We start from the raw sequence: 21,250 nt of genomic DNA, 5'->3' as shown, positions 1-21,250 counted from the left end.
TTTTTTTCTCTCTCTCAAAATACAAGACAATCAAAGGACTATATTGAATAGCGTGTGTTGGATCTTTGACCAACAAAGCTTGATTTCCAAAAGTACTTTCAAAAATTGACATCTCTCTGATTTCATTTCAACAATCAGACTTGAATTGACATGATCTTTGAAATGTGAGATTTGATTCCAAAATAAGAAAGATTTTTAAATAGGAGAAACATCGACCGAGTTCTTAGATTCCTGACAGAAATGACGTCAATTCTCCTCGACACTCCTGGGGGCAACACAATGGACCTCCGAGAAGGAAAACAAACAGTGTTTAAATCAGCTAGGGGGTAAAGATGATCAAATGATGAATCAATGAACTGAGGACAATATGGTTCAAAGCAAGATAATCAGTGAATGAGCACATTCAGATCAATTACGGGCAATGATGTTCAAGAACAGTTTATGATCCAGTAAACCCCGACAACAATTGAGAACAAGGATGTACCTGAAAGACATCTTCATATCTTCATCTTGGTTTATCGTCTCCAATATGGCTATGACTTTGGAAGATATTATCACATGATTGCCTTTGAATGAATGTTGGGAGAATGCACCGCACCCACCTAGACTAACCGTGGGACCATCTGATTTAAAGCTCAAATGCGCATTGCACCACATGAGTATGGGTGATAAAAGCAACATCATTGATGAGGCTGAGACACTTCTTTTCACAATCTGATTAGATGAGCTGAGAAGAACTTATTGAGAAAGAAGCTGAGCATACAACGATGAGCTTTTTTACCGTAAAGTATGAAATGCAGGTCTGAATGACATGACAGTTCCATGAATCTGGATGACCGCATATCCTTGAAGGGTATGTTTTCAACTGGAGGTGAGTTCATAACTGATTGACAATCTTGATGGGTTTGGCACGATGCGCACAATCAATCAGAGAACAATTCTTGAAAGAATCCAGGAGATGAACGATTTGTTAAACTTCTTAATGATGAATCAAGCAACGCTACACTTGGGGGCATTGTCAAGCTTGATAAACAGTGAGAGCAGTAATTATCGCGGACAACCCAAGACGGGCACTGCATTTACAGCTGAGCAGATGGCTAGCACATGAATGAGCCAATGCATCGAAAGAACAAAGAAGGCTTTGAAATGCAAACAAAGCCACTCTATGACGATGAAGCATCAAAGAGGGGGGAACTTATATTTCAAAAACAGGTAAGATGCATTGCATATCATCTAACTTCACATGCATTGCATAATTGTTTTGCAGATATTTCATGAAACAATATCCCCACTGGGATCCAACGAGACTCACACGAATTGAAGTTCTTTTAAATCACATCAAATATAGCAATTCCACAAAAGCAAAATTCATAAATGAAGACAAGAAAGATGGATTTTTATTCATGAAAAAGGGGTTTACAAGTACAAATGCTAAACAGTGCGAGGACGATCAGGGATATTTTCATCTTGATGGTTAATCATGCCTCGAAATTCCTCAAATTGTTTATGCATACGCTCCATCTCTTCCTCGAACTCAAGGTGTCGTGTGTTAACATAGTCCCGCCAAAAGTCAACACGTGTATTCAGCTCTTGGTTTCTCCTCTCCAAGTTGTTTCTGTGACGTCTCTCATCACGGAGTCTATTCCTTAAATTCTCAATCTGATGATGGAGATCAAGAACCTGAGTATTCAACTCAAGTCTTCTGGCATGAAGACGCTCTGCAACGTTCACCAAAGACGAAGTAGCTCTGATACTGAGAGCAAGTGACTGATTCACCGCTTCAATATCGGTCCTGGCAGCTAGCATTATTTCATCACGAGGAAGGATCATGTCTCTAGCCACGGCTACAGCAATATCTTCATTGTCCATTACAGTATCCTCTATTGTAACCGGACGACCATTCACTTCAAAGGTAGTACGCCAAACTGCAGGCTCTACTGCTGCAGGAACAGGGTTTGGGTTAACATTGGAAGAAGAGGAAGACATGATTAAAGCTTCAAAAGTTAAGAACTTTGAGAGTATTGAAAATGCAAGAAGTTGATGATGTCTTTTGCCAAATACTGCGTGATTTATAAGGAATTTACTCCTACCATCGTTTTGAACGACAGCTCAAATCTCAACTGTACATACAAGACTTTCTTGAGAAGCTTTCCTCGTTTTTGGGATCCACTAATCGAATCCCAACCATACATACATGACTTCCTTGAAAAGCTTTCCTCATTTTTGGGATCCACAAATCAAATCCCAACCATACATACATGACTTCCTTGAGAAGCTTTCCTCATTTTTGGGATTTATAAATCAGATCTCAACCGTACATACAAGACTTTCTTGAGAAGCTTTCCTCATTTTTGGGATCCACAAATCGAATCGCAACCGTACATACAAGACTTTCTTGAGAAGCTTTCCTCATCTTTGGGATCCAATTACAAATCAAATCCCAACCGTACATACAAGACTTTCTTGAGAAGCTTTCCTCGTCTTTGGGATCCAATTACAAATCACATCCCAACCGTACATACAAGACTTTCTTGAGAAGATTTCATCATCTCTGAGATCGATTTACAAATCAGATTTCAACCATACAGGTATGACTTCCTTTAGAATTTTTTCATCAACCTTGAAGCTTATTACTGAAATCACTTTCATGTATTTCACAAAATTATATTGAAATCACTTTCAAGTTATTTCAATTAGACCACTTGCGAGTTTCTTCGCATTTTATCATCGGGCAGGTCGCCTGGAACAATTAGACCACTTGCGAGTTTCCTCGTATTTTCACCATCGGGCAGGTCGCCTGGAACAATTAGACCACTTGCGAGTTTCCTCGTATTTTCACCATCGGGCAGGTCGCCTGGAACAATTAGACCACTTGCGAGTTTCTTCGCATTTTATCATCGGGCAGGTCGCCTGGAACAATTAGACCACTTGGGAGTTTCCTCGCATTTTCACCATTGGGCAGGCCGCCTGGAACAATTAGACCACTTGCGAGTTTCTTCGCATTTTATCATCGGGCAGGTCGCCTGGAACAATTAGACCACTTGCGAGTTTCTTCGCATTTTATCATTAGGCAGGTCGCCTGGAACAATTAGACCACTTGCGAGTTCCCTTGCATTTTACTATCGGGCAGGTCGCCTGGAACAATTAGACCACTTGCGAGTTTCCTCGCATTTTATCATCAGGGTGGTCACCTGGAAAATAGGACCAATGTTGAAATCACTTTCATGTATTTCACAAAAAAAAAAATAATAATAATTTTGAAATCACTTTCATGTATTTCACAAGACTAAGGTTGAAATCACTTTCATGTATTTCACAAAAAAATCAATTTTTGAAATCACTTTCATGTATTTCACAAGACTAAGGTTGAAATCACTTTCATGTATTTCACAAAAAAATCAATTTTTGAAATTACTTTCATGTATTTCACAAGACTAAGGTTGAAATCACTTTCATGTACTTCACAAAAAAAAAAATCAATCAATTTTGAAATCACTTTCATGTATTTCACAAAACCATTGTTGAAATCACTTTCATGTATTTCACAATGCTAATCTGAAATCATTTTCATGTATTTCACAACATTAATCTGAAATCACTTTCATGTATTTCACAAGATCAATATTGAAAACACTTTCATGTTTTTCACTTGGGCAGGTCGCCCATAAGAATTAGACCAACTGAAAATCTGTGCATTTTTCAACACTTCCATCGTTTTTCTTTACAAAACTTACTATGCAAAGTCAAAAGAAAATGAATTTTCCAATGCCTTTGCACCGTAAGCATTGTAAAGAGGGGGCAACTGTTGTAACCCAATTTTGGATCCACCAAGATTTTCTTGAATGTTATTTTATTTCTATTATTATTTATAAAAATCCAAAAAAATTAAGAAAAAAGTTTAAAAATTCAAAATATACTTTTCTCGAGTCAACCGCATCTTTCCATCAAAACCGAGTCCACCAGGTCAATACGGTTCAAACCATGTCGACCAGGGTAAAAAATGAGTTTCGGACCGTTTCGGGTCAAAACCGTCATTTTTGGTCAAAACCGAGTCCACCGGGTCAATACGGGTCAAACCATGTCGACCAGGGTAAAAAATGAGTTTCGGACCGTTTCGGGTCAAAACCGTCATTTTTGGTCAAAACCGAGTCCACCGGGTCAAACCATGTCGATCAGGGTAAAAAATGAGTTTCGGGCCGTTTCGGGTCAAAACCGTCATTTTTGACCAAAACCGAGTCCGTCGGGTCAATACGAGTCAAACCATGTCGACCAGAGTAAAAAATGAGTTTCGAGCTGTTTCGGGTTAAAAACCATCATTTTCGACTAAAACCCGGTTCACTGGGTTGATACCCATCAAAAGTTTTTTCCCGGTGTTTAAAATAATTTTCGGTCATTAAAATGGATTTTTAGTGGTTGAATCAGGTTTTTTCTAATACTAAATATAGTTTTTTAATTTTACCTGTATAAATATATAGTATTATACATAATAAAAAAAATATAATAATAAAAAAAATAATAATAAAATAAATTGTCAAACGGCGCAACGCGTTGCGCCGAAAGCAAACGGCGATTAAACAAATGATAAAAGCAAACGGTGATTTAAAAAATAATATTTGAAGATTTGCATGTCTCCTGGCTGGCTATAAATAGCCAGTGATACTTCGACACAGAAGAGGAAAAAAAAAAGAAAGGAGAAAAAAAAAAGAAAAGGGGAAAAAGAACAAAGAAAAAATCTTTACTATTCACGTTTTTTTCACTATTTCTTCATGCGAGTAGGATATTGATTTTCAAAAAAAACAATTTGAAAAATACCAAATATATCCTAACCGTTAGATCTAGAGTGTTTAGATCTGAACCGTTGATTTAATAGGGTACAATAGAGCTTACCACACCAAATTAAAACCCAAATCAATCTCAGCCCTTAAAACAATTCTCCTTTAGATCCGTTGCGCCACGTCAGCCGGTGCACCGAGATTGCTGTGCACCGCGACACACCAGATCAAGGCTCCTCTCATCCGGACCGTCCGATCAACTTCCAGATCCAGCCAATCGCAGCCGCAAGATCAGTTCAAAGGAGATCCAACGGTTCACAGCCTTCAGATGCACCGGTGAACCATGCGCGCGTTCACACCATAGCACAGCTTAGAGTCTCTCTCTCCTCTCGCCGGCGACTCTCTCTCTCTCCCACGATCTCCCATCTCCGGCCGTCTCCAGCTTCCGCACCACCACAGAACGTTTTCTCCCTTGATTTAAAGAAAAACCCCGGTGGTTTTCATTGATTTCGCCGCCTCAGTTGGCCGGAAAAGGGCCGCGATTGTCGGCGGCCACCGAAGGTTCAAGTCGTCGATTCTCCTTCGTCAGACATCAACGACCGACGATACCACCGCCATCAGAATCCTCGTCCTCAGATCTACCAGGATCGACCGTCGTTTGGACAGAAATCTCGCCGGGAAATTTCGCCGCCGCCAACAGTAGCCGCGCGTGAGTCACACGCGCCGCCAGTGGCATTTTCGGAGAATTTCGAGGGTATTTCAGTCTTTTACCTATACAGTGATACTCAGGTAAATTTTTTGAGATTTCTAACGTTTTTTTATTTTGTATATAAATTTTCTTGCATGTAAAAAACAATAAAACAAAAAATATAAAGAAGAACGTGGTTCCCGCACCCATTTTATCATATTATTGTTCGTGGATCCAAAGCGCAATTCTCGAATATGGTTATATCCATTTCTCAATAATATCAAAATAAAATTTATTTTTATAAACGAATATTATTTTTCGATACGTCTCTTTTTTAAAAGGACCGATGTCAAAAATGTAAATATCACAAATATGGATTATTTCAATTTTTTTTTCTTTTGGTAATCCAGACGTAATTCTCCTTTTTAGGGTTAAAACGTCATATTTTAGACAAGTTTCCTAATTTTTAGGGACTGATGTCATTTTTAACGCGTCTCCTATTTTTAGGGACCGACGTTAATCATTTTAAAAAAGGCAAATTGCCAATATCTATTATTTCTTTTGGTAACCCAGACGTAACTCTCCTTTTTAGGGATAAACGTCAGTATTTTAGACAAGTCTCCTAATTTTTAGGGACTGATGTCATTTTAACGTGTCTTCTATTTTTAGGGACCGACGTTAATCATTTTAAAATAATTACCAATAAGCCCAAAATATAATAGCATTTGAATCAAATAAAAAACACACAAGTAAGGGTAACCTTTCTTTTGAAAGGATGTTTTAAGGGTGGTGTCTACCTTCCCTTAATCATAACTAACCCCGTACCCGAATCTCTGGGACCAGTGTCTAATTTAGGATTTCTAGTTCCCTCAAATTACTAGATGGCGACTCCAATAAAATCTTTGTTTCCCCCAATCGAGAAAAAAAACCCTTTTTGTTAAAATAAACAAAAAGCGGGAGCCGTCGCCCGACGTCGTGTATCGACATAACTTAACCGTCTATTTTTCCAATGGTTTGACCCGGTGGACTCGGTTTTGACCAAAAATGACGGTTTTGACCCGAAACGGTCCGAAACTCATTTTTTACCCTGGTCGACATGGTTTGACCCGTATTGACCCGGTGGACTCGGTTTTGACCAAAAATGACGGTTTTGACCCGAAACGGTCCGAAACTCATTTTTTACCCTGGTCGACATGGTTTGACCCGTATTGACCTGGTGGACTCGGTTTTGATGGAAAGATGCGGTTGACTCGAGAAAAGTATATTTTGAATTTTTAAACTTTTTTCTTAATTTTTTTGGATTTTTATAAATAATAATAGAAATAAAATAACATTCAAGAAAATCTTGGTGGATCCAAAATTGGGTTACAACAAATTTCACTATTGTATTTTAATTTTTTTTTATTATCATGAATTAATTATTTGAATTTGATTAGTTAATAAGTGGTGCATAAATAATGTTTTTAAAATGCTAAAATCATATTTAGATTATTCCAACGATTTAGAGAGGTTTATTCACTTTAATTGATATTAAAATTTATCTTAATTTTTTTTATTTTAAAGTATTATCAATTTTAATTCACATTGAGAAAATATAATTTGTAATTAAAACAAGATTCTAATAATATTTTATTAATTAAACATGATTTGTTTTTTATATATTTTCAATACTGAACCCTTAGGCTATATTTTCACATGTTCACAATACTTTGTGTTATTAATTGAAAACAAAAATAAGATGGTAATTGAAGACTGCTTCTGAAATGAAAACATAAGTAAGATGGTAATTATAATTGAAAAAATATATATATATCACATAATATCAACGAGCTAGGTCTCCGATTTCCAGGGCCATAATTCTTAAGAACCAATACATGTTTTTCCTTCAATATTTACTATAGGAAGATTTAAATCAAAAGGAGGATCAAGGAAACAATGTTGTTTTGATTAATTTAAATTAACCCATTCAACTTAGATCATGAATATGATCACGTGTCAAATTTAATAACTTTAATGATATGATTGGGACATTTAAGCTAAGCTAAAGTTGGCTAAGTAAGAAAATTCAATTTTATTCATGCATCATTGAATTAATTAACTATGAAACCTGGCTTTTGGAATGGTTCAAGATGCATTGGTAACCTCAAAACGTTCCATTAAAAAAAAATATCACAAATTTTTGCTTTTGAATCCACAATAGATTAATCAAATTATAGTCTTAAATCGGGTTTTAATCTTCTTCTCAATAAAATTGGAATGGTACTTGTTTGTATGAAAACAATAAATCGACTGCGACTTCACATACCAAACCCTGTTAAGAATTTTGCATAAAAGAAAGCAGTACCTACTCTTATCTTCAAATCAATGATTTCATGCTTATCATGGCAAATGCCAGCGAAGAATGGAGCTATGTCAAAGCTTTTATCTGTTTGAGAGTACGGTGAAGGTTTGTGATTATTTTTTTAATATATTTTTATGTTTTTTAATATATTTTTAAACAAAAACATTATTTAAAAAAGCAACAAACTTCGCTTACATATAGCTCCTCTTCAACCCGTGATTTTACATGTCATTTCTTCAATAAATCATTTTAATATACTGATATAAAAAATAATTTTTAAAAAATTAAAAAACTTCAACCCGTGATTTCACGTGCCATCTCTCCTTTATCAATGCCTTCTTCCCAATCCCACTTTCTCACATGCATTTTTGGTCTTCGATAGATTTCTTCTCACATATAAAATTGCATTCCCATGTTAGTGGAAGGTCCAAACTTCAAGGAAAAGATTTTAAGTCTTAAGAGTTCAATTAGTTTATGACTTTATGTTAAAGTCCCACTTCTGCATTAATGTTCCGAGCATCTGGTGACTCACAGCTTGGAATTTCTCATCTTAAGATTTATTTACAATTTAAATTTAAGTATCAAAGATAATCTAAAAGGCTAATTAATCACCCGTCATGTATCTTAGATCAGCATCAGCTTAAGATCACTGACTTTAAATAAAAAACATTGAAAACTCAAGTCATATTATCTATCAGTATGATTAATTGTGCATAAAAAAGAATATATTCAACAAACTAAAATGTAATTAGCAACACTAAATTGGCATTAATTAACAAACTAAAATGTAAAAAGAATATATTCAATGAAATTTATATAGAGCAAGACAGAATAGAGAGTACTAAACAAACTAAAATATAATTAACAACTATATTTGTAAGTAAAGAAATAGATATGAATTCTTTAAAAAAATCACACTAAATTGGCATTAATTAATTAAAAATGGAATGTGTCGCTACTTGTAGCCATAAAGTTTGCAGAAGCTATAGGATCTTGTTAATTATTTCACCTCAGCATGTAATTATAAAAAGCAAAACACACGTGGTTTTACTACTTAAATTCAACAACTTATACGTAGCGAAATAACATTGCCTAAACTGATCTGTAATTGGGATTGAGAGAAAAACAGAAAGGGAAGAAAGAATCCCTTGAGTATTTATTTTGAGTTGGGCTTAAATTGTTAGGGTTGAAGAATTTATTAAAAAAACAAATTTCAATTATATAAAAAATAAAAATACAATTAAAAACTAGTCAAACCGAAAAAAAATAAGCAGAAATGGAAATAAAAATCTCTACAAAATAAAGTCTCAAACAATTATCAAAGAATAGCAAAAAACATAAATCTAGGAAAACAAATGCCCAGGGTCTCAGAGAGCATAAATGATAATCAGAGAGCATAATTACAATGTATAAGCAACAATATGGAGTAAGAATATTTAGTATTATAGTAATGGTAATTACTTTTTAAAATATTTTTTATTTAAAAATACATTAAAATTATGTACGCACAACGAGCACTTCTAAATACGCTTTTCAAATCAGGATAATTTGCGTCTTTCTTATTAGCAATTTCTCTTAAAGGGAAGGAAATGAAGTAGCAGACGACATAGCTAGAAAAAGCTTAGATAAATCTAATGAGTTTGTAGCGTCCTTTTTAACTCTTTCCATTTTTTCTTAGCCAATTCCTTATATATATATATATATATTGCCTTCTTTTGATCAATAAAATCTATACATTATCCTAAAAAAAAAGAAGGATGGCAAATGATAATCTTATTCAATTCATAAAATTACCAGCAGCCATAACAGTACAAATAAATCATAACAGACAAAGCAAACACATATATTTTCTCATGGAGTCTCTCACGCACACATCAATGTTCTCTTGTCACCACCACATTATTAGACCAAAGTAATTACAAAATAAAGAAGAAGAGGCAGAAGGTTTTCATCATCAAACTTAACAGTACCAATTATCTAAGAAATTGGATCCATTTCCAACACCCTGGAAAACGCACCATACAGTCCTCCCATATTTACTGATAGAGTATCATTGCCTTCGGAAATCTGTTGAGGACTTATCTCACCTTCAAGTACACTGACGACTTCGGACATTTTAGGCCTGAGAGTAGGAGACAAATTAACGCACTTCATTGCCAAGTGCAAAACAGTGAGAGCTTGCTTTCTGTCGTAACTGGATGCTAATTTCTGGTCCACCAAGTCAAGGATTCTTCCCTTATCGTGCAAAACACCAGCCTGCAATTGAAAAGCAAGATTAGCTTAGCTCCCAGTATTAATTAAATAATCAAGTAATTATTACTTATTATTTTCTAATCAATTAAAAAAATCAAGGAATTAAATAACTCTAAGCAATCAAGAAATTATTTCAATCATCCAAGGAGATGATCAAGCATATTTTTTATAATTTATTTTATTCTATTTACTTATGGGTCTTGTTATATAACTATATAAACTCCAAATGAGTTGAATGTAACACATATATTAAATTATCGAATAATAATACTCTTTTATATTCTAAATTTCTTCTTGGTATCAGAGTAAATTAATCATTTACTGCTCTAAATATTAACTTTTGTTTTTTCGATGGACAATTTTAAGCCATCCATCTGATCATTTTAAAACACTTTGTTTTCAAACTCTTCATTATCTACCAAATATTTAATTTATTATTTCTTTTCAATGATAAATCAATTCATGATAAAGAGAAATTATTTCAAGATCATGTGGATGATCAAATAATATCCAAAGAATTAAAAAAAAATGGAGGTGCAACAAAGTCCAATAAGAGAATTGAGATTCTACATCAAGAGAAAGACATGCAAAAAGAAAAAAAGAAAAAAGAGTGTTTATCCTGTCAGATCCACTTACTTTATCCAGAAGAAACTCAACTTCTTGGTTGGGTGTGTATTCTTCACTAACTGTTCCGCTAACTATTTCTGTTCCGCTAACTATTTCGAGTAGGACAACTCCGAAACTGTAAACATCAGCTTTAACAGTATTTATTGCTTTTCCTATTGAATACTCAGGTGCCATATAAACTCTGCAATAAGAGATTAATTATTGGTTAGCTCTTAATTAAAAGAATGAAAGTAGTTGTCAATCAATGATCGTAATACATACCGCGACCCTTTTGCTTCGATGGTCATAAATGGATCTTCCTCATCACAAAGCGTTGCCAATCCAAAGTCAGACAACTTGGCCGTAAGAGAGTTATCAAGCATAATATTACTAGGCTTTATGTTTCCATGAACAATCCTTTTATCTTCATGCAAATACTTCAAACCTTTCGCTATTCCCAGACAGAGTTCAAATCTAGCTTTCCAATCAAGTTTTGTCGTGGAATTTGGTTCTACAAATCAAGATTGTTGATATTAAGTTATTGATATTTGCAAGTACACAATCCTTGTACTAACAGAAGATTTAAGTATACAATTAGAAGCTCTCACAAACATTAAGTGATGGAATTCTAATACTCCTGTGTTTTAGTTCTCAACAATCATATGAATTTCACAAGGCAATGCATTAGGTGAAAATTAAGATAAAACTTGAGAACCGAAAGAGCAGGATGAAAATTGGTTGATGGCAGTATTACCGAACAACGCACGTTGAAGGGAACCTTTCTGCATATATTCATTTACTAGCAGATGCAGGTCTTTATTAGAATAGCCATCCAACAATTGAACAAGATTCTCATGATGCAAAGATTTCAGGTTGAAGATTTCCCTTTGTAATTCATCTTTTCCTTGTTGCTTTGAACGAGGAGAAATCTTCTTCACTGCTAATTTTATCTCGTTCGGCAATTCAGCCTGCATACACGTGAAATCAATTTCCCAGAACTCTAACAGAAAAAAGTGCATGTTGATGAACAAATGTTTCAAAAAAAAATCTGACCTCGTATACTATTCCAAAGCGTCCCCTGCCAATCTCCATTTTGGGGCTAAATTTTCGAGTAGCATCGATTATTTGTTTGAGGGAGAAAGATTTTTCATCACCTTGGACCTCTATAGTTATATCTGTTTGAAGAAAACATCAAAGTAAGAATTCTTAAGGTTGTATGGTGCATAATGATTTTAGATTAGCATAGAGAGGTACCATCCAAATCGCTTTGCTGCAGAGAGCCCATTTTCCACATGTAAGCCGACAGAAGTAGAGAAGCAAATACTGAACCTACAGTAATCCCAGCAATTTGTGAAGGAGATAGTCCCTTGCCAACTTTGAAGTCTGGATACAAATAGTAGAAGACAGAAAGAATAATTTTTTATCCAGATAAAGCGTAACAGAAATCTTTGCTCAACAAAATTAACAGAATGCAACTCTTTACTTGCAGTTACGGAAATGCCTGACACAAGGGGTCCCTTTAAAGACAGTGCAGCAGGTGCATAGGAAAAACTTGGCTCCTGGAAAGTTCCTTTGCCAGCCCAGAAAAAACCGATAGTCAATAGATAATCATCTCCTACATATGCTGTGAAATTTCCAATCCATGTCTTATTGGTGCCGCTGGCCATTTCTTTTATGTTGAAGTCTTTTAGTACTCTCTTCCCCTATATCAAACAGTGGATGTTGAACGATGGAAATTATTGAAAGAAGCTATAGAAAAATATAACGGTTACCTGTATAAATACATCAAAAACACGTTTCCCTAAATTCGAATAATCTTCATCACTTTGGTAAACAGTTTCAGCGAAGTAAAGTTTCACAGTGTAATTTCCTTTAAATAAACAGAAGCCATAGTATGTCAGAGAAAGAGGGCAGAGGCGACTTGAATTGTATAACTGTGTCCCAGCAGAATCACAATCTCCACATTCCATGTTTTTTATGTAATCACTGGAATCATAAGTTTTCGATCCGAAGTCTCCAGAACAAGAATAAGCCCAATTTTTTCTTGGAGCTAAATTGTAATTTGATGTTGTCCTGTCTGCTTCAAACACTTTCCCATCAACAATTGTCTCTCCTCCTCCACAATTTATATATAAGGATTTGTCTGTAAAAAATGATAATCATTACAGAAAATCTGTCCTGCGTAAAATTATAGAGCTTCTCAATAGAACTTACACTTTCGTTTTCGCCGACATTTTTTTATCAAATCACGTATAGAATTCCTAGAAATAGCAAACAAAATTGGTAAGAAATAGCTCATGATTATTTATTCTAAATTAATGACACCATATGGAGGATATTATCATACCTGTTTGGTTGACTGCTTGAGAAGGAACAACATGCAAGCAGTTGGTGCACATGATACAAAATGATCAGAAGTTGGGATTTCATAGACAATAATATTCTTGCAAGTGAAAAAAAAAAGGAAGAAGAAAATGAAGTTGTCGTTATTACATTTTCAGCTTTCCTTCTCCTTTCTTCGGATCACCACGTGGAATTTCAAAATCATTATATGACAAGTCCCTGCAACATTATTGTTTACATATCAAGATTTTATTGAGGAAATCTACAAAAGGGAAAACAACCCATCTGAGCAAAGAGCACAAAGCCATAACATACGCCTTGTCTTCAATGGTATCAGGAAGCCAGGAAGGTACTGTGCCATTAAGCATATTTCCTGTGAGAAACCTAAACAAAACAAACCAGTATGAAAACCATCCCATGTACTTTTTAACAGAGTGGCAGAACGAACTTATTATAAGACATCGAGTTCAAGAAATCTCTTTTGCATACATCTTACTTAAATTCAGCTTTTTCATGGAATCTGGTATTCCACCAGTTAAGTTGTTAAAGCTCAAGTCTCTGCAAGATCAATAAAATGAGAGCAATCGTTATCCTACATATTTGATATATAGTTGTGCTATGGTAAATTATTGCATAGTTGATTCTGTAAACACATAATCAAAATCATCAACACATCCTATGCATGGCCTAAAGGCCCTAAACAATGAGCATTTATAGAGCTAATGAAACAAAATAGCCATGATAGAACTTCAAATCTTTTACATAAGAGGAAATGAAACTTACAGGTATGTTAACCTTGACCAATCACCAATATACGGGGGGATTTCACCACTTATTGAGCAATTCCTTATCATCCTACACAAACCATTGAAGAAGTTGGCATTTGGATTTATCCAATGCATCCATATCATTAAGAGTCACGTACATATCTATTGAAAATATCATTAAGTCACATACATAAATAATCGTAATTAATATATACATATTTTTAAAAAAATTCTCAAACCTGAATCCCAGATACAACTAGTCTTCACTGCATGTAATAGCTCATAAAAAAAACTCAAGATCATATAAAGAAAAATAGGCCTAAAAAAATATTTATGTAAAAGACCGGTCAGAATCCAAATTCTACAACAATAACGCTCCTAGATAAATATAATTCTCTGTATGGTTTTTATTATTCAATGTGAAATTAATCTTTATACAACTACAACCACAATTTGAATTCACGCCATAGCTCATTGGCTTACTCCTCATCCATTGACCGATTAGGTGGTATCCAAATTAAGTACTATAGCAATGTTAAAGTTGCTGTATTAAGGAAGTTTCAGACATTCTTCTTTTCTTTTCTTTTTTCCTTTTTAATTACAAATCTCAAGTTAGTTATGCATGTGAGCTTTTGCCCTTAGTGTGAGCTTTAAAGAAAAGTAAAGGAAGGAAAAACTCACAGGTATCTTATTTTCTTCATATTTGCATTTTTTGGGAAAGGGAAACCGGAGCTATTTACATCACTAACAAACCTGGAAGAAAAACAATCCAGAATAAAACATGCATTTATTTCAACCCGGTTAAAATTATAGAACACTTACAAGTATCGGAGATATTGCAAGTTAAAAATACTTTCAAGAGGAAACTCTCCTTCAAAATCATTTCCGGAGAGGGACCTGTGATCAGTACACAAAAACACAAATTATTGAATGATATTCATCGATCACCGACAGTTTCTCTGCTCAATCAACTAATAGTGCTTACATTCAAATGTGTATAATTACAGAAAGTACAATTAATTTCTTACAGCCTATTGAGTTCAGTCCACTTCGTAATGAAACTTGGTATTTGACCGGTCAAACGGTTCCCAGCTACGCTACTGCAGCCATAGTTAGTTGTTTTTCCTTGGAACAATAATTAAACAGATTGTTGGTTGAAAGAATATGATGAGTTGCACTTACAACCACTGCAATTTTGTAAAGTTGGAATAATTTCCCGGCAGTTGTCCATTCAAATTGTTGGAGCTCAACCCTCTACAACAACAAATCACAAGGATTGTAATCCACCTTTTTTTCTGTTTTGTTTCTCCTATTACAATCAAAAGTTGACATTATTATTCTTCTTTTTGAAACTTACAAATAACCAAGAGATCCCAATCTTCCAAGTTCTGGTGGAAGCTGACCAGTGAGTTCATTGAAGTCCAAGTACCTAATTAAATAAGAGATAATAACCAAACCAAACTCAATATGTTAAAAGCAGGGGTGGAACCAGGGGAGGCGGGCAGGGGCCGGGCCTGCAAGATATTTTAAATTTTTTTATTTTTATTATTTAAATATAGGATAATATAATATGTTTATATTTTAAATAAATAAATTTTTTAATAATAGATTACATCTTGAGTTTTGACCTCCCTGTTATATAATTTTAGCTCCGCCTCTAGTTAAAAGGAAATTCAAGGAGAATGAAAGAGCGAGCGAGTTTCTATACATATATAGGAGATTAGAGAGGTTGCCCAATTCTTTAGGGATTTGACTTGATAACTTATTATACGACAAACTCCTGAAAACACCCACAACAATAAGAGCACAATACTTGCATCAGCAATGGAAAAAAAATTTAATTCACATTATATGATACTGAAGAAACTGTGATTGGATGACACGTACAGATATTCGAGGGACGACAAATTCCCCAAAGATGAAGGTATGGAACTATTGAGGAAGTTTCTTGAGAGACGGCTACGCATATATATTACCATATAAGTTCATTATTACTCAAATAAGAACCAATAATTTAAATTTTATGAAGAAAAACTAAGAACTGAAATTAGTTATTATATATGATCCAAAAGCTAAGCATCTCTTTGCTCATAACCATGCAGACAACCAAACAAGCATTAACACAGTTAAGCAATTAACCAAACAAGGCTACTATCCTAATTACATAAGAGAAAAGAACTAAACAAAACTCAGAAGTTAATTTTTGTGACCATTAACCATAGTTATCAGACCATTAACTATAGTTATAAGACCTGACCTAGGGTTGACCCAGCCAAAGAGTCGAGTCTCGGGTTACACAGGTTGACCCGGGTCAACCCGAATTAACCCGGAAAAATTAAAAAAAATATTTAAAATTTTAATATTTCATATGAAAAATTTTTAAAACAATCAATGTGAATATAAATTATACATGTTATAAATAATAAAGTTTAAAATATTATTTCAAAATATTTTTTATCCCACGTTAAAAAAACATGACTTATTTTTTTCTTGTAAACATATAGTATATATACTAAAAGACTTCAAATCTCACATTGAAAAAATAAAGCATTCTTTTAGTATTTATATACTAAAATTTGAAAACGGTTAATGACCAACTAAAAAATATATAAAAAAGAGGGGTCTCTAACTAGAAGAAAAAACACATTTGAAAAAAAAAAGAGTTTCAACTAGGTTTTGTTGAGTTTTTGCTTATTTCAGTTTTTTGTCTTACCCGGACCAGTTCAGCAACCGAGTCAATCAGATCCCAGTAAATCTGGTCCGAGTTTAATAACTATACCATTAACACCTTGCCATGAACATTTATAAGTATCAAGACCCCAAACGGCTTGTCCTTATTTTCATTTCTAACAAAGCTAATTTTACTTGAAAATGTTTCCCCACAAATTCTATTAAAAAAATCTTAACTTTTACGACTACAAGTATAATCTATCAATTGTCTATTCAGTAACTTCTTCTTTAATTTAATGAAGCAAATTTGAGTTCTTAACTCAAATTTTCACCATTATAATATAATTATGTAATCCTAAACACTTTATTCTCTTAATAAAAATGAGATCTTAACTATTATTTAATGGAATATAATTTAAAATAAGTGATTTTAGAAAACAAAAATGTTAGATTTGTATGTGTGTGTGTGTGTGTCTATATATATATATATTCTGAAAATGCATACTGAGACTATAATTTCATAGAATAACAGAAGTTACAAATTGTATGTTCTTTTCTTACCATTATATATTATTTTTAAGAGAACGGCAATGGTATAAAATCAAACCCAAATATCCAAGATGTTCTCCTATAATTCATATAAAAATGGATGTTCTTCGATACCCAAGTCAAACTTTTTGGTTAGTGCCCTTTTTTTATAAAAAAAAATGATGATGGATAGTTTGCTATTAACTATATTAGAAATAATAAATTTAGTTTTGAAGCATGAAATCTAATTACTTGTTTAGGAAAGAAATGAGAATCTTTAAAAATTGAACATGGAAATTTCTGAATAAAAATCAATATTAATAAAATACATATAAACACTCACAAGAACAAAAACACAAAACTTACATCAGCGATGGAAAAGGAATTTAACTGGCACTAAAGTTGATACTTATAACTATATAATATTGAAGAGACTGGGATTGCATGATACTTACAGATATTGAAGGGACGATAAATTCCCCAAGAATAAAGGTATGGAGCCACTGAGAAAGTTTGTGGAGAGATCGCTATGCATATGTATTACTATATAAGTTCATGATTACTCAAATAAAAATTAATAATATAAATTTTATAAAGATATGTTAAGAACTGAAATTAATTATTATATATGATTCAAAAGCTAAGCAGCTCTTTGCAAATAACTATGCAGACAGTCATTAAAGAAGTTTTCAGAGACATCGCCATGGGAAATGTAAAGACATTCACAGTAAATTAAGATTTGCTGTCCGGTCTTATTCTTTTGCCTATCAATTAATAAAAAACTTAATTTTTCATGTTTCTACTGTTTAATTTTGATGGCATCATTTCTCCAAGAATAGGATTTATTTCTAATCATGTCTTGAATTTTTTTTGTCGTTTATACAAAATCAACCCAAAGACTGTACGACTTTAATTGTGTGGTTACTATTCCAATTATTTAGTCAAACCGTTATCTAGTCAAACATAATCTAAGCATAGGAGTTGCCCAGAGTTGCCCATAGTGACAATATTATTTTTAATTATAAATGTAAATATTTTAAGACATTAATATTATTTTTTAATTATAGATATTTATTTATCATTTGAATCTTCTAGTCTAGTTTGAATGTGTGTGAATAATTATTTACTTGTTTTATGATACAATTTTTTGGATACAATAAATAAATTTGGGCCGTATCCCTGCAATCCCACGTAGACCCGTTAAAAATAAATAGTGTTCTTCTTAACCATTTCAATCAATGTCATCTTTCGATACTCACATTAGGTCATTTTCAAGTCTTGGTCTAGAACCACTCTCTTAGTTTAGTTTTAAAATAAAAACAATATGTCACTTTAGATAATCTTTTAGCATATTAATTAAGATTTTCTAGTTGCTATGTGACACGTTTATATTAAAATATAATAAATATAAAATAATTTTTACTTTTTTCTATTATATAATCATATCTTTATCTAGAATCTTTCAAAGAATAATCAAATGAGCAAACACGTTTTTTTCTTATTATCAGTACTCAAGGCTAACACTAGCTTAATTAGTGAAATTATTTACTCTCTGATACTCCTTTCATTATAGAATTCTCTAACCATTAAATTAATTATCTACCCGAACATTTATATCGATTCTTTTATCTACGAAATAACACTTTTTTTAAAACATCTCGCCAGGGCCAGACTTCTAGCTAGACAATAGCTTCCTCATATGTCATGTACTACTAAACTTAAATATGTCTTCCTGCAATAAAACTAGTTTAAGAGATACTAATAACACTAACACTAGTAAGCATATATTTAGGCTTTAATTAGAAGAATTTAAAGTTTAGAAGTTGAATTGTAATATTTAAAAAGTTAATTTGATCAAATCAGGAGTTTAAGTGGAAGAATAAAGATTAAATTGAAGTTTTTCAAATCCTAAATTAAAAATCAATAGGATTTATCCTAAATAACTTGTCATTTAACTACTATTCATTCTTCTCTTTAATAATTTTTATTTATCAAGTAGATACTTTTAAATGAATAAATATAGTGACTGTAACTATATTCTTAGGCACTTTAGTTGTCCAAACTGCTGTAGTAGTAGTATATGATCATGGTACTGGATCACTTACAGACGGGTGAGTGAACTCAAGTTCCCCAAGGTGAGAGGGATGCTACCATGAAGTTGATTCTTGGACAAATCACTGTTATGGTAAAAGGATAGTTATCAATGAATTGAAGTCAGCATAATTACTTCGAATTATTATCATCATGTCATATGATACTCACATTGCTTTTAGGTGAACGAGACTAGCCAAGGCTTCAGCATTTATTTGTCCAGTTAAGTCCTGGTCTGGGAGCGTTCTACCACCCAAAAATGGCGTTAACATAGAAACCATATCAACCAGTGAGTTTTAGAGAGGATGTATTGCCTTACAAAAATAAAAGAAAATTGGATGAAGTTGATGAGGAACTTACAGGCGGGTGACATGACAACCTGTTCTGTTGCAATTGCATTTGATGTATTCAAAATTAGAGGAACAAGCCGAGTGTGAGATATTTGGATGAAAACCCCACTCTAACGTTTTCAACAAGTCATCCAAAGCCTTTTCTGCCAAACGTTTTCAACAATGAAACATCATTTTTTTAGAAAAATTCAAACAGGTAGTATGCATTAATTAGGCTGTTATTAAAAATCTCATCAATGATGTAAATTGAACTAATTCAAATTGAACTGTCAACAACAAGCATGAAGTCGCGTGTACCTTCATCTTCAGGCAATTAAGGCATGTCATATAAATTTGTTGCTTTACAGACTATGTAGCCAAATTGACAAAGAAGAAGAACGGCAAGAGAGGAAACAAGCTTAGGAAAGAGCTTAAGATAAAGCCTAGCCATTACTTTAGCTTGCAATGCGACATGCATGAAATCCACAAAAAAATGCCCTTTTTGTTCATAACTTATTATTAATTGGGTCATCTGAAAGAGAAGAGGATCTGCTTGGATAGGGATCAGAAGATATTGAAGGAAAAGCTCATATTTAACAGATAAACAAATTTTCTTCCTTTTTTTTGTATATAGTAGGAAAAGGATATATATGTAGATGGAAAAGTATATCGTGCGTGTGTACCTTCATCTGCAGGCAACCGGCTGTCCGAGAAACCTGTTGATTGACAAACTACATAGCCAAATTGACAAAGAAGAAGAACGGCAAGAGAGGAAACAAGCTTAGGAAAGAGCTTAAGATAAAGCTTAGCCATTACTACTTTAGCTTGCAATGCCCTTCCCTTAAGACATCCGTTCTTTATAAAGATATTGTTTGACGTTTGTTTTACCGTTCAAACAGTTATTAACTCTGAATCAATTACCTCACATTACCAAATTGTCCCTGTTCAAATATCAAAATACCCGAGAAAAGTAACTCGCAATACATTCTTTTCACGTTGATTTTTGGAACCAAGATTGATACATAATTAATTCTAGTGGTTGCCGGAAATAATTTTGGTTGTTTTGTCTTAATTATGTGCTATAAAAGAATTAAAAAACCTGATATTTTTTTCTTAAAAAATCAGATGTTTTTTAATTAAAATAAACTATTTATGAAGTGAAAGGTAATTATTATTCAGATTGTTCGTCCATAAGCTGGATAAATAAAGTGGATTGATGAAAAAATATTTTCTTTAACAAAATAAAACAATGCTATTTTAACTAAAATAACTTGAATTAACGGGGATATCTCGCAAATTAATTTCATAATTTAAACCATTTTTCGAGTTAGTTTCTGATTTTGAATCAATAACAACAATCATTCTACAGTACCTAAATTTTTAAGTGGTAAAACAAAAGAATTATCACTTAAATTTGAATGAGAATTTTATATTAAAAACTTTTCTATGCCCATCCAACGGCTCTGCTAAATGATTTGACACATCATGAAATGAATTGATTTTGTGACGTACGTTGTCAGAAAAATAATAATGTATATGATTGAACCCATGGAATCTGAACATTGAGAAGTAAGTAATAATGCATCTTTAAAATTTATGGTCAAGTCTTTGTTTATGTTAAGCATCTTTCGTCAATCTTTTGCATTTAATAAAGCCAAAAACTGATAGCTTACCCTTCATTTCTTGGGTCTAATCGGAAAGTGAACATTGAGAAGTAAGTAATAATGCATCTTTAAAATTTATGGTCCAGTCTTTGTTTATGTTAAGCATCTTTTCTTTCCATTATGTCGATCTTTTGCATTGTCAAGCAGAGAAAAATTATGTTCAGTCTTTGTTCCTGTAATTCAGCATCTTTTGTTACC

At 33.2% G+C, this 21,250-nt stretch overlaps 2 protein-coding genes across 6 annotated transcripts in view; both read right to left on the bottom strand.

The window, feature by feature from the left end:
* Positions 1–21,250, bottom strand: part of LOC133677197 (probable LRR receptor-like serine/threonine-protein kinase At1g53430) — a 55,513-nt gene that overhangs the window by 25,544 nt on the left and 8,719 nt on the right. The gene's annotated exons all lie outside the window — the stretch shown is intronic.
* Positions 9,558–20,233, bottom strand: LOC133677196 (probable LRR receptor-like serine/threonine-protein kinase At1g53440). 4 transcript variants are annotated; one of them, XM_062099068.1, is made up of 26 exons: positions 20,072–20,233; positions 19,420–19,552; positions 19,231–19,305; positions 19,074–19,145; positions 17,424–17,495; positions 15,658–15,729; positions 15,479–15,550; positions 15,128–15,199; positions 14,953–15,024; positions 14,799–14,870; positions 14,593–14,667; positions 14,452–14,523; positions 13,787–13,858; positions 13,493–13,561; positions 13,319–13,387; positions 13,154–13,222; positions 13,008–13,022; positions 12,875–12,921; positions 12,433–12,803; positions 12,144–12,363; positions 11,915–12,043; positions 11,714–11,835; positions 11,415–11,628; positions 10,943–11,171; positions 10,691–10,862; positions 9,558–10,057 (listed from the first exon to the last, which is right to left on the bottom strand). In XM_062099068.1, exons 1-26 carry the CDS (start codon positions 20,199–20,201, stop codon positions 9,779–9,781), a joined length of 3,066 nt encoding a protein of 1,021 aa, XP_061955052.1. In that variant the 5' UTR covers positions 20,202–20,233; the 3' UTR covers positions 9,558–9,778. The 4 variants fall into 4 exon arrangements, with proteins under 4 accessions (XP_061955052.1, XP_061955053.1, XP_061955054.1 ...); XM_062099069.1 differs by having other exon boundaries at positions 13,008–13,019; XM_062099070.1 differs by having other exon boundaries at positions 19,420–19,547; positions 20,072–20,206.

Source organism: Populus nigra, chromosome 17, assembly GCF_951802175.1.
Source record: "Populus nigra chromosome 17, ddPopNigr1.1, whole genome shotgun sequence".
In the NCBI taxonomy this organism is placed as follows: Eukaryota; Viridiplantae; Streptophyta; class Magnoliopsida; order Malpighiales; family Salicaceae; genus Populus; species Populus nigra.
This window is presented reverse-complemented; position numbering and strand designations above follow the sequence as displayed.

Coding starts and splice junctions, on each gene's coding strand:
- LOC133677196 (XM_062099068.1), bottom strand. CDS start 20,201: ATGGCTAAGCTTTATCTTAAGCTCTTTCCTAAGCTTGTTTCCTCTCTT. Junction 13,859..14,451: donor ATGAAGAAAATAAGATACCT/GTGAGTTTTTCC, acceptor TGGTTTGTGTAG/GATGATAAGGAATTGCTCAA. Junction 13,388..13,492: donor AAGCTGAATTTAAGTAAGAT/GTATGCAAAAGA, acceptor TGTTTTGTTTAG/GTTTCTCACAGGAAATATGC.